Genomic DNA, 13,896 nt, shown 5'->3' with positions numbered 1-13,896 from the left:
AGGGAACAAACCAGCATTTTTACAACAACTAAAAGAACAACAACGTATATAATGTAGCAGTTGATCTTTAACTCTGAGTCTTTTTTTACACATGTACTATAAAGGATAGAAGGAACCAGGATGAGAGACAAGTCCAATTAAGCATTTTTTCTGCTTACCGTGTGATTAACTTTTATGTTTCAGTCTTCCCCTAGTTAATTCCTTCCACTACCTTGAACTTCTATGCCTGAAGGAGAACTTCTTGTTTGCCTGAAGTGTTTTCCTTTTTGTTTTTAATATTCAAAGCTTAATTTCTATTACTTCCTTTTAATTGTTTCTTACCTTTTTATGTGCAGGAAATAATAGGTGACATTTCAGCCTAGACTTGACCATTTTTGCACCTATTTTTGTAGGTCAAACCAGTGATTTTAGTGCTCAATTAACCAGAAATGGTCAAATAATTTCTGTCACAGAATGATTCTAGCCAGTACCAATTCTCTGTTGTGTTATCTCTATTCAAGGGGAAAAGAGTCTGATGGAAAAAAAAAAAGGTCAATATACATATATTGGATTTCAATAACACATATAAGATTCAGTTCTTGAATTGTTCTGCATAATGAACAGAAGGATATTGTGTATACACATGGCACCCTTCACCTTGAATAACTTTATAAACTATGTAGATTTTTTAAAGTCCTGTTTTTTTTCCAAGAACTTTTGAAAGAAAGTGTTTAATTTGGGGCCTGTAGATTCTCTTTATCTAGCATAGTTGAGAAATGATTGTAGGTTGTCTCTACACAAATGTATCTTTTTACAGTGAAAACATTGTGTAGTGCAGCCCCTCAAAGGTTTTTGGCTTTCATTATGTATTTCAGAAGATGGTTACTAGTTCACTATAGCTTAGAATACTGGAAACTATGCACTGAGGTTTGTTAATTAGTTACTGTGCCCATTATAAAAGTCAGTAAGAGATCACTGTTTAGAAGGAACGTGACAGTCTTTCCTGTCACAGTGGACAGAAATTGTGGCAAAAAGCATCCTTTTATCCCAGCTTTTGGTGGGACTCCCTAATTTACCAAAAGGGAATAAATTGCTTGAGTAATTCATGTATCTTTAAAAAGTGGTTGTTTTTTTTATTTAAACTAGATCCAACAATTTTGCAATGGCAGGATGAGCTCTCATATGCTGTGAAATGCCAATATAGCTACCAACACAGCAAACATGTTTACTGTGCTTTTCCATGTGATAGTGGTAGTCAGCCTTTTTGAGTCTGCAGAGACTTACTGCATCTGGTCTACTATTGCTTTCTCTGTCAAGCCCGTCAAAGTGTTATGATCCTGCAATGATTTGTCGTTTAGATCCCACTCTTCCTATTTTCCAGCAAATACAAGGAACCTTAAAAGGGTGGTCTGAAAGCTCTGGTCATAGCACTCGTTGGCTGCAAGAACCTCTGATGGTGCTCTGCCTGCTGGTAAAGAAAAAGTTAGAGTGGAGACAAGGAGAGAAAAGCATAATGTTACTTGTACCACGAGATACTGTATTTGCTTACAGGATTACTGCCCAGTACTCCTAAGTTGAGGAACCCTACCTCAGAGCATTGGGAATGAAAACTGTTTACTTGATAGCATCAGTCTCAGCTCTGGTGTTGTCCAAAATTGTTTGGCAGCCCACTATGAAATCAGAAGTATGTGTACATCAGAATAGAGGCATATAAAATCTGGCTTTTAACAGAAATTCAGTCGTCATACATTTTAGATACATTTATTCAGATTTACAGTATTTGCGTTTAAATCTTACTGGCAACTGTAGTACCTTGCCATTTACAAGGGTCACCAGATTTATTCCATATACCATATGAAAATTTTCAAGTCTCTCTGCCTTAGAACCCATGAAAAAAGTTTTCCTAGGCTGACTTAATGTAAAACATGTGCATGTGGTGTTTAAAGTAGGCATAAAAGAATTATACACTGCTTATTGCTTTGTTTACTGTCCCTTTAAAACAGTAACCAATAAATCGAGTAAAGATTTGGATTTGTACATCACAGTGTTGTGTCCTGTTTGCTTGGAATATATTCTGAAAGTCTACAGTAACAGCAATCCTAAATTCACCCTGAAAATACCATGCAGTCTTCCATCTTCACGAGTGATAAGATTTTAGGATCTAAGTGGCAAGGTATATTAACTGCGTAAGGCTTCGGCTCAGTCGGGTGCTTAAGCACATGTCTAAGCCCATACGTGGGATGAAAATGGGTGTTTTCATCATGGGGCATACCTTGACTGAGGACCAAACTAGTTAATTTTTCTCCCTCTGTTTCCCACAGTTATGTAACTAAAAATACAGTCTCACCTAACCTTTTAAAAAGTTGAAGAGCAGTGCCACACCGAATTACAAAACTCTTCTGCAAGGACAAATCATTTCCTTAGGTAAAACTTGCTATGGGATCTCGAATATGCATGTCAAGCAAACTGGAGAATCTCCATTTTTGAAGTGTCCTGTGACATCAAATGGTAGACTGTGAAATGCAATGTATCTGCCTTGGATGAAGAGCTAAATCTAGTTTTGTCAGTTTTCAAAGTTATAATTCCAGAGAGTCTACATAATATAAACCAGAACCATTCTATGTCTATCTATGACACAAATTTGTGGTGTACTGTGTTAATGTAAAAAGTATCCAAGTACAGTATAATATATCTCCATGGATTTGCTGTTGGCTTTTTTGTCTTAGCAGGATGTGCCATTAGTGGCCATTTAGTTTTTATTGCAGTATGGAATACAGATGATTTTAAAGAAGCCAATATGAAAACATCTGTCAGAAGTGCTAAAGATGAATACGTGCAGCAATGACTTCAGTTATTTACTGGATTGTGACAAGATTACAGCAGTGCATTACCTTTGAGCGTTATTTTCAAGAGCATTACTGTATATCTATTGCAAAATACAGTGTAGTTTTTATAGTGAGTGAATGACTGAGCTGTCAGCAAAGTATTTCTTAATTGTGGCTAAGCTCTTGGAAAGAACATAGAGAATAGTGCAAATAAGAAGGTATCTTTTCAAGCTTTTCTGCCAGTAATAGTTACACGGTGCCACAATTTAAATTCTGCTCTTTAACTTCTACAGGTTTTTGCAGAAAATAATTGCAGAAGCATGTAAATGTCTTATTTCCTTCATAAGCCTTTGAAAGTAACTCTCCTGGGTCTCTTGCCTTTTGCTCTCAGCTCTGAATGGCACTCCAGGGAGTTGGCATCTCTTATCAGAAATGAGCAGCCAGGCAAGGGGCAGCCAGCATATTGAGATACCATAATAGTGTGTTGGTCAAGGGCATCAGACAGGTACTGAAAGGTCTCTTGTTGTGTTAAACAAATGCTGTTTCCTTCCTGGCTTAAGTGGGAGCTAATTTTTTTTGTAAGCTTTTCTTTTGGCAAAAGAACAATAGGGATGAATAAGGTAACCTTTCCAGTGAGAGATATGCATTAGATTATCATAAATCCACAGATCAAAAGTGCCGTGGTCAATGAGAACAGGCGTTGTAAGATTAAATAAAAGGACTAATTGACTGTGGTGTCCCATGGTAGACAGAGGGTTGACACAATATTGAGTAGATATAACCATGGACTAAGTAGAAGGGGGGAAAAATACAATGCACAGTACTTTTTTCAAAGGTTACAATTCTGTTTGTACTGGTGACTGAACAGTTTTTGTGTGTGGTGGGAATAAGAGAAGGCTAAAAGTATATTCTGTCTGTTTTTTAAAATACTGAGAATTTTTTGGTGAGACTTAATTATATACCGGTAAAATTTTAGGTTGTTTTAAGAATCCTTTATTATAGCCTTTTAATTAAGAAATTGGAGACCTGAGGTATAGATGTGCTTATAAAAATTAAATAAAATCATTAGCAGAACATGAATTAATCAAATGTATCCTGAGACTCTCAGATAAAGGTTTTCCATCTGTATTGCTGAATGTTATTTAGTACATATTATTAGGGCTTTCTGCTCTCAAATCCAGCAAACTTGGCATTCTCTCACCTTCATATAAACTCTTCTGAACTTTCCTGTCTGGTTTGTGGTGATTCAGTAAATGTCAGAATTGATTTTACTGAAGTTCCATGCATGTACCTCAGTAGATTAAAACATTCCTGTCCTGATTTCCCTTGTGAGGGGTGGAACCTGTTTGGTTGTTTGCTCCATTCTGTTTAACAGCTGAGTCTGGACAGCAAGTGGAAAGATTGCCTCTTACACTTCATCTGACTGCTGCATTCTGGTCCAGGAGAAACTGCCTGGAGAAAGAGAGGAGATCGTTGTCTTCCCCAAGCAGTTGGGAGAGCTCAGGAACTATCTAGAGTGCTGGATGGTGCAACCAGGAGGGAGCTTTGGAGCCGGAGCTGAGGCTGGCAGACTCCTATAAATAGTAGGGAACAAACATCACCAGGCTGTAGGGGGGACGGGGAAGAGAGATGTGCATATCTAAAGGGGACTGTTCAGAGCTTGTTGCAGCTGAGGAAGCGATTGCAAGCTGACAGGCTAAGATTTAGCAAAGCTGAAGGAAGGACCTGCCCAACAAGGACAAAGTGAGCAGTGGAGATTGATTTTTCAATTTTTTTTTTTTTTTTGTTAGCTTTAACCTGTTTCACTGTTAAGTATGCTTTATTAATACTTAAGGGTTTAAAATCCCTTTTGCTGTCTTCAGAGTACCCATCTTAAAGGAAGAGTACAGGCCAAGACATCTCAAAGCTCTAGCCATCTTGAGGTCTCATCACTTGGCTATCTGGACTTTGATTTATGTAAAGATCACTCGTTTATCATAGTACCATTGAGTTACTTACCTATGTCTGCAGCAGGGAATAACTTCCTGAAGTGCTGAGGTGAGATACATTTGTCGTGGAAAATACACGACGTGATTGTTGACTGGGTAATTTATAACATTAAACTGTATCATTTAATTCCTGAAGTGCTGAGGTGTGATACATTTGTCATGGAAAATACACAACGTGATTGTTGACTGGGTAATTTATAACATTAAACTGTAAGTTTTTCCTGGTCTAGAAACATATTTGTGTTGCTGCTCGTTTCATTCATTTTGTGTGTGAGTGAATTCAGATTCTAGGATGATCTTGAGGTAAGAAGTATTTCTAACAGAATTCAAGGTTTAGTGCACTGGAGAGGACTTCCTTTACCAGACCATGATTCAGCTGATGGTGGTTGCTCTATCGTAAAGTATTGATGTCTTGGGATAATGTTTTAGCAAAGTCAGGGAAATACAGGCAATGGGAATCCAGCTCTGTGAGTCACTAGCAGCATTTAATACTCGTACCGGCATATTCTAGGAACAGGGAACATCACTCATGAAATTAGTTACCCAAACGAAGCAGTTAATTGATGAGCTGTTAACTTAAGGATGGCTGGAGCTCTTTTTGATCATCAGTGAAAAGGCATTCCTTGGGAAGAGCACTATCATCAGGATATTAATTTGAAACCATTTAGCAAGTATAGGATGAAATCAAGCTTGTAGGTTCTGTTCATCCCTTTTTATTTCTCCTGTGTTTTTCCTCCTTTCTGCTGCTTTTCATACTCTCCCACAAAGAAAAGTTTTCAATATTCTATTTGCACCAAGGAGTCTTGGTGTTATAGACTGCCTACGAGGCATTTGCTATCAGATGACATACAATGAGTAGCGAATGAAAATTTTAAGCGAATAAAGACAGAGTTTACTTGGTCTTATAATGAATTCATCGTTGATTTGTAAATGTGCATCTCCTTTCCTGTTACCCATCCCTGTGAAATCATTGAAATGTCATTCACCCTCCATCATGGGTAACAAATTTTTGATAGTACTAGTAAACAAAGTTCAGCATTATTTTTAAATCAAATTCTGCTGGATCTTAGGGTAAGGCTGAATATAAATAAAGAAAAGGAGAGATTTTTAGTATAATTGGACTATGTTGAACAAGAAACACTTGTGAAGGACTTTAAGGAATATTAGAGAGTTCTTCAATAACAGGTAAAAGCAGCTGTTTTTTAAATTTAAATTAAATTTACTAAGATTTTTGTATAATGAAATTATCTGTTCCCCAGAGAATTGTAGCAAGGAAAATGGTAGTCAAATGTTACGGATTCTAAATTAGATACTAAGGAAAGCAGAGGAAATGAAATACTGACAAAAATTTACTGTACTTGTCTTGTGTCCTGCTGAATACATCTTAATGTTTGATAGATAACACATCCAGGCATGCAGACAGTGATCTGGTAGGTTACTTAACAAGAGCTAATGCATGGCATAGTTACGGTAAAGGAAGTTGGGAAATACTATAGAACATTGAACAACTGTTACTTTGTTTTTATTACTCTGCTTTTAGCAATTTATTTGTATCAGTTTTTCAGTATAACTTAGTGCAGTTTTAGATTCTATGTGTAATATCGTTATCTTAGTAAGTTTATAGCGGGAGAGTTCTAGTGACCACCTAGTTAGTCTTTTTTCCCCAGATACTGAGGGCAAAGGTTTTCTTTAAGACTCATTGACATTTCCTTGCCTGCTATTTAAGTGAGATATTTCTGATGTCAAAAATCGCCTGCAAAGAAAAAGGGGGGAAATGCTACTGTAAAGTGTTTTGAAGACTATTATTATGTCCCTTTTAGGCTTTTTTTTGCAAGGTTAAACAAGGTTGTTAGATTGCTGTCTTCTGGAATCCATCCAGCTTGTTTCTTGAAGCCTAGAGCTGAGCACAGTGCTGCTACAGAGCCTGTGCCTGTGCTGTGGAGAAGGGGATGGTGTCCTGCCTCCTACAGCCACCACTGCTCCCAACACTGCCAAGGCCTTGGGCATGGTCGGGGTACTGCAGCCTTGTCATCAGTGTCACCTGATGACAAGGTGACACTCTTGTCAGTGACAAGAGTGATAGTACAAATAAGAATGGTATTGATTAGAGCGCTTGACTTGAATTCAGACAGACTCATCTGCCTAGTTTATTTTCATATATTGGCTTGAGGGACATGTATAGATCCTGTTGTCTTTGGTTTTTTACAAGCTTGTGTTAACAAATGCATGAAGTCCTTAGCCTGAAATTAATGTACATCTTGGACTGTAAAGTGAAACAGGTAAGATGCTCCTGAGAAAGAAGCTAACAAAAAAATACATAATTTTTTCTTGACAAAAATACTGTGTCACCTTTTCCTTTAAAGGTTTTTGCAGAGTGATAGCCTTTGTACCAGGGCTTACCTTCAGCCATCCCCATTAAAAATTGATCTGAATGTGACCAAATTCAGTTTTATATGAAGTCCAAGTTCATATTGTGGTAATATTATAAAGCAATTTGTGACTGCTCTGGTGAAGGTAGGCATGGGCACTGAGAGCTTTTATGTCCTGTGATAACAAACCCCCTCACTGCTTTCCTCGTGGTATTGGGAAAGACAAAACCACAGTACTGACATAGAGAAGGTGCAAGAGTCTGGTGCAGGTGTCATGGATTAAAGTGGAAGAATAGCAGCAGCACACAGGAACTGCTTGCCTAGGGGACCATGAAAGTAATACAAAATAGACTGTCCTGAGGGGCTGCCAGAGACATCACACGTCTGGGACCTGGAGAAAAACTTCCTCTGTTCAAATCTGGACAGGATGTGCCATTTGAGTAGAATTCTGATCTAAGAGTTCTGAATCAGCTGACGAGAATATGTGCATTTTGAAAAACAGAAGATTGGGCAGAAAATCTTTCCTCTAAAACCTTGAGAAAGTTAAATGCAAAATGCTTATGTTAGAAGGCCGGTAATAGTGGGTTTTTTCCTTACACTGATTCTTTTGAAGGAAGTCAGAGTAGGAGTGTTTACAAATTATCATTCTGTATTGTTCACAGTAGTAAGTATGAATTTGTAGGGTTTGGGGGATTACCTTCAGGATGTCTCTATATCCACAGCAAAGAAATAGAAGTGACAGATTTGTAACTGAGAGTTGTCTACAAAGCACAAATGAGTAACACAGGTACTGGAGATGAGTGCTGGCATCAAGACAATTGTCAGTGTTGGTGCTATGTCATTTTTGTCTTTGGCAGTTAGGCAAATTGTGTTGACTTAATGTCACGGAGTTACATTCCAGGAAGAGTTTGAGCATGGTGCATATTGGGATTGAGGTTTATAGTCCTAGCTCTCTGGCTCACACGATTCCTCTCTAGCCAGTAGCTGCTTCTCATCAGTGAAGGGGCATCTGAAATAAGTGAAAGTATATTTAGTGGTTACTGTTTCTAATTTTTTGTTGCTTCAGGATATTAATTTCTGCTCTTAGTTCTGTGATAGTACTTCTTGTTGATCAGACAGCATAATAGATGAATATATGGGACTACTCTGGCTGCTGAGAAAACATCTGTACTGCTGGCACCTTTGCTGACAATGGCATTGATACTGTATGTACTGCAGCTGAGGTCCTGGAAACAGTCCTTCATTAGGTAAAAGGCGGAGTGGCCCAGCTACTACACTCCTCCTTGCATGTGGCCTCTACTTGATAATTTAACGTAAGACTTTGACACCCTTGAAAGCCAGCCCCCAGTCATCTTTTTCAACTTGTACTTGTCTATTTCCTTTTCATAGGTTTTTCCTATGAATTTTTTAACACTACTGTTACAAAGAATAGAAAATGTCCAAATGACAAGAAACATTAATTAATTGTCTTAGAGTTATATGGAGAAAGAAGAGTGGAATAAAATCAGATGTGATGCATAAGGTCTTTTCCACTAATACCTTCCATGAACACTTTACTCCATAGTAGGTCTCCTTGTCCTAGTTTTATTTCTGTAGAGTGTCAGTGTGACTGTTTCAGGCTAGAATTTGATTTTGTTTAATTTCATTATTCTAACCTGCTTTAAAAAAAACAAAACAAACACACACACACACACACAGCAACATAAACCCTACAAAACTGCAGATACAGCGTACAGTAACAGAAAGTTCTTTCTGATCTTCCCTCACTATGGATACTTGATGTGGCAGTCTTGTAAACAGCAATCTAATCTAGGAAAAATTTTGGGATCAACCTATAGCAGAAGGAAAAAAACCCCAAACCTCTATGGAATAAAAGTATGTACAAAGGGAGTTAGTGCAGAATAAGTTACTGCATTTTCAATTCTCACCCTCGCTTTTGTTACACCAACTTCCCTCTGTAGACAGGTTTAAGGGAAGGATAATTTTTTAAGGGTGAAACTCAATTTTCAGAGGGGAATGGGATTTAACAGTACAACTATCATTACAGTTTGTGAGCTGCATGTAAAGATGGTGAGAGTTTTATGGCTTACATTTTTAATGCAGCTGTGTTTAAAATAAATGTCTTTTTTATATTCTGCTGCAACATCAGTTTTATATCATGTGGAACTAAGCTATTTTACCTTCTATTTAGGCATATTGCTAGGTATCATTAAAAATAACATTTTAAGCCAGATCATGTGACAAAATGTCAGCTAAATGCATTGTTGGTTATAAGGCTGCTTCTTCAAGCTACTTTCTGGAAAAGAGGACTATTTCTTGTCATATGAACCTATGGATACAACTAGTTTATGCATTGTCTCTGTCCCCTTTTCACCCATACTTTCATCCTTGTTTTCTCCAACAGAAAGGAGAGCCAAACTGCAGTATTCTTTCTCCAGAAACCACAGAGCAGCTGACCTTTGAGATTCCTCTGAATGATTCTGGCTCTGCTGGACTTGGTGTGAGCTTAAAAGGCAACAAATCTCGGGAGACTGGAGCTGATCTTGGGATTTTCATCAAATCCGTTATTCATGGCGGTGCTGCTTTTAAGGTATGGAAGAAACACATCAGACGATGACTGCGTTAGAATTCTGACATTTCTGTGTTGAGTACTGAATCTCACTTGATAAACATTCTAGGAACGAATACCTTTCTGTCACTCATTCCTTTAGGTGAACTGCAAATCTACTAATGTTTTGTCCCAAGAGTCTGGTGTCGTGTGTGGTGGAGTTTGCCACAAGGAAAGTGAATTGGTGGAAACCTTGAGGGGCACTGGGATGCTGCATGAAATGGGGAAGGGGGAGAAGGCTAAGGGTGCGTGGGTATGAGGAGAGGCCGCCTCCCAGCTTCCCCGCAGTCCACAGAAGTGGATGGGAAAGTTTGCGTGCCGCTAGGCTCAGTGACAGAGAAGTTAGATACCTACAGTTATTGCCTATCTGCACTGCTTTGGGTCCTCCCAAAGTGATACAGGCAGACCCATAAAAAACAATCAGAAGACAAACTTCTTTACAAAAATTAGAAATTGACAATTCTGTGAGGTTAAGGGTTATGTGTTTAATTTATGCTATAAATAAAAAGCTAGCTCATAGTTTTCTGTCTTTTTTTACTCAAAATATTTTTTACCATTGTAGTAAAAATGCGACTTGGCTGAGCCTGGCATCAGTTGCACAGAAGTTACTAGTTGTTCCTGAGGTGGATTGAATTGGTAATATTAAATTGGTAAATGGCAGTATTATGAATTGTTCTGCTCCCTCTAAGGACTCTACAAGGACTGTTGAACATTTTTATGATTAAAAAGCATTTGATTTATTTTCTAAACTTTAGGAAATCTGTTGACTGCATTTTTTTTCCCAAATAAAACCTGAACCAGGTAACTTTCTTGAAATCAGAAACAAAACTCTTAATCTTTCAGGGCTAGTATTTTTAACTGTTGTGGATCCATAATGTAATTTTTTCCCCTTGTGTTATCTCAGCAATTCCTCGCAGTTCTCTTTTCTGTAAAAATACCTTTTAATTCAGTGTATGTAAATTCCTCTACTGACATCAGCCTGCTGAGTAAGACAATTCACAGCATTAAAACTTTCATGATCATCTATTTACAGCAGCTGGTAAATAGCAATAATCAAGGATTTAGCTTTGATGTGAATGTTTAATACTTCCCTGCTTCTATTATTTACCTGTCCTAGTCCCACAGTTATTTCAAAGCTCGGATCTCCTCAAGTATAACTGAGCCTGGTACATGCAGTTCAGAACACTGTCCGTAGTTAACTCAGGGCTAAATGACAAGTGAGTAAGCTCATCTACTTGGTGTGTATCAGAAATTAGTTAAGGCACGATTGGCCAAATTAAGGCTGGATAAACTCAATTTATGTGCATGTCTTCTACAGCGTACAACTCATTTTGCCATGAAAATGAGGCTGCCCTTCTTGGTTTCCCAGCTCTGTGTTCCCTGAGTAATTGTCCACACCAGTTGCAGTGACAGTGTATATTGCCATGAATAAACTTACTGTTTGGAATAGAAAAGCTTGTGGAGCCATATTCTGGCAGCATTAGTGGGCTGGCTACCTGACTTCTCACATCACAGACACATAAGACAACCCTTTCTAGCTCTATATGTTTGCCACTCTCTATTCTCCTATAGTTACTCACTCCAGAGCAGCTAATTTTGGCTTGAGGGGTCTGCAGACTAATAAAGCAGGACTTTGTGCTGACACCTAAGTAAACGGGCAACTGGCATAGTCAGTCACCGTGACTGGAGGATTATTTTGTCTTGTGATAACCTGTGGTCCTGTGACCTGTCCTCTATTCTACCTCATTATAACCCTTTCACCAATTAGAACTGTGTAGTAATAGATCTGAGTGTAGGCTCCAGAGCAAATGAGATAGCAGCTGTGGCTCTAGCTTCAGCCAGAACTGTTCAGGGGATCTTTCCTATGTGTTTTATACAAGTACTCACAGAATGCAGTCATTTTGGCAATGTCTTAAGAACCGCAGTTTACTGCTGTGTATGCATGGAGAACAGCTGTCTTTCTCCTATCTAATGACCTTTATATAGAACAAAACATAATCAGTGGGTATTAACAATTAATAAAATTGCTTGTATCAAGTTAAAAAGTATGCACATATTTGTGCACAAATATTTAAAGATGTCCTTATTGTCCTTATTTTAAATGTCATCTTGTAGCAAGTTTTTAAATAAAAAGCCTTTCTTTCCAGCTGGTAGTTGTCCAGAGCATTTTCCCACGCTATTCATTGTAACTCTCTGAAACAGAATATTATGGATTTAGACATGTGCATTTGCTTTTCAGTGTGCAAAGTTTTCTTGGAAAACTATCACAGGAGGAAATCATAATGCTCACTGACGTGAGAATTCTGTCATTATTTCTCACTTCTGTATTTAGAGTTTAAAATTTGTTCTGATTTTGTGATATCATGCTAATATAAGGGGGAGCTTTATCCCCTTGTCTACACAGCCACCACTTGTCTTCAAAAGACGACGTGTAATACATTGACCTTCAACACATTTGTTTCACTGCTGAAGTAAATGCTCAGTCCTTCTAATGCTGTATAAAGGTTTTGGTACATTAAATTTCTTTCACCAGTGTGTTTTTTAGAATGAAGAGTTATGTATGAGATGCAGACAATTTGGTTGGTTACTGTTATCTGTTATTGGTCTGAATCAAAGGTCTGAAGAGAGGCCAATATTTTTTAGTGTTTTTCGAAACATTAACACATTAATCTAGTTCTGATGTGTTAGTGGCATTGCAAAGCACAGTAAGGGAGTTGTAAAAAACAACAAAAAAAAAAAACCAAAACAACCAACAAACAAACAAAAAAACCACATAAGGGAAAATTGAAGTCTTTAATTCCATACTTTACGATTTTTTTGTCCTAGCTAAAGATTTTAGAAAATATCAATGCATCTTGTGTCATACATTGTACAGTAAGACCCAGTGCCTATTTACTGCTCTTGCTACAAAACTAAATGAGGTAAAAATGTCTTAATGTTCTTAGTTGGTATTCTAACACTGTATCCTGCAGGAATAAAAAGTTACTTTTGCTGATTGAACCATTATGTCCCTTCTTAACCTCCTTTTGTAATTTTTGAAGTATCTATTTTTCATCATCGCTAAGATAAAGAGGTTACTAGAATACTTGATATTTGTAATTATGCAGAGCCTTTCATGTGAGGAAAACTAACATTTGACTGAGTTTAAATGCATCATCTTTCCCCATAACTTTAGGGACTTCAGCCTTGTTCATCTCAAGACATCTTGGCTTTTCACTTGTGATGTATTCTTGATGATCAGGTACTTGCTGTCTACTGCAGCTGAAATACAGCAGGGCCATTATTAGAAATAATGGAGTATCTTCTACGTGTGCATTTGTTCAAATCAAACATGGTGTAGCTTGAACCTCCTTGGGGCTTCTGAGTGCTGTTGCAGTAAACGTTGCTTGTTGTGTGCAGTGGATGGGGAAATTGGATGATTCCAATAAATGCCATCAAGGAATTCCTTCTGCAAGAAATGTCATTGATGTGATAAGGGAAATAACTAGGTGTGCTTTGATTAAAAACATAAGTCCATGAAGAACATGGCATTATGTCTCCCTGCTCTGCTGTAAAAAAGCATGAGAGTCTTGTGACTGTCTGAATTTGGTAGCCATGTGGTGGTAGATTCTACCCCTTGCTGTGAGTCTCCGTAAAAAACCCAACATTTTTTGAATAAGCAAGGGAACAGTAACTTCACCCTTTATTAGAATAGCTCACTTGCAGTTTCAGAGATGGCATTTGAAAACTATTTTGCTGAAATGCCAAATGTTGTTTATCTACTCAGAAGCCACAAATAAACCTACCTTTCAGAGATAAAAGAAAAAAAGTGTTAAAACAACATTTAGCTTGTTTTGACCCAAGCAGATTGTCTTTCAGTTCAGGCTTCTAAACCAGGCCATAACACCAGTGATGTGAAAATCTGTGTTTGGAAACTGTTTAGATATTGGGATTTTTTTTTTTTTTTCAGTCTTTAAAATAGCAAAAGGTTTTTCTGTGAAATAACTTCTACCTGAGCATGTGTGAAAACAGTGTTCAGCTGTCTTCCAGCCTACCTTGTACAGGTGACTTAGCAAGTGTAGTTGATCAGCATTTATAAAACACGCACACCTTTTTTCTCCGATCATAGCTGAAGTGTTGAATTCAAG

General features: G+C 37.7%; 1 protein-coding gene across 2 annotated transcripts in view; it reads left to right on the top strand.

The window, feature by feature from the left end:
* The window catches only part of PARD3B (par-3 family cell polarity regulator beta), a 445,805-nt gene that overhangs the window by 224,789 nt on the left and 207,120 nt on the right, over positions 1–13,896 (top strand). For both annotated transcript variants that reach the window (XM_076342438.1, XM_076342436.1), the window contains exon 11: positions 9,566–9,751. In XM_076342438.1, the coding sequence (XP_076198553.1) occupies positions 9,566–9,751 (186 nt within the window). The remainder of the gene's footprint in view (positions 1–9,565; positions 9,752–13,896) is intronic.

Source organism: Aptenodytes patagonicus, chromosome 6 (assembly GCF_965638725.1).
Source record: "Aptenodytes patagonicus chromosome 6, bAptPat1.pri.cur, whole genome shotgun sequence".
Classification (NCBI taxonomy): domain Eukaryota; kingdom Metazoa; phylum Chordata; class Aves; order Sphenisciformes; family Spheniscidae; genus Aptenodytes; species Aptenodytes patagonicus.
Note: the sequence above shows the minus strand (reverse complement) of the source record. Positions and strands in the feature narration are given on the sequence as shown.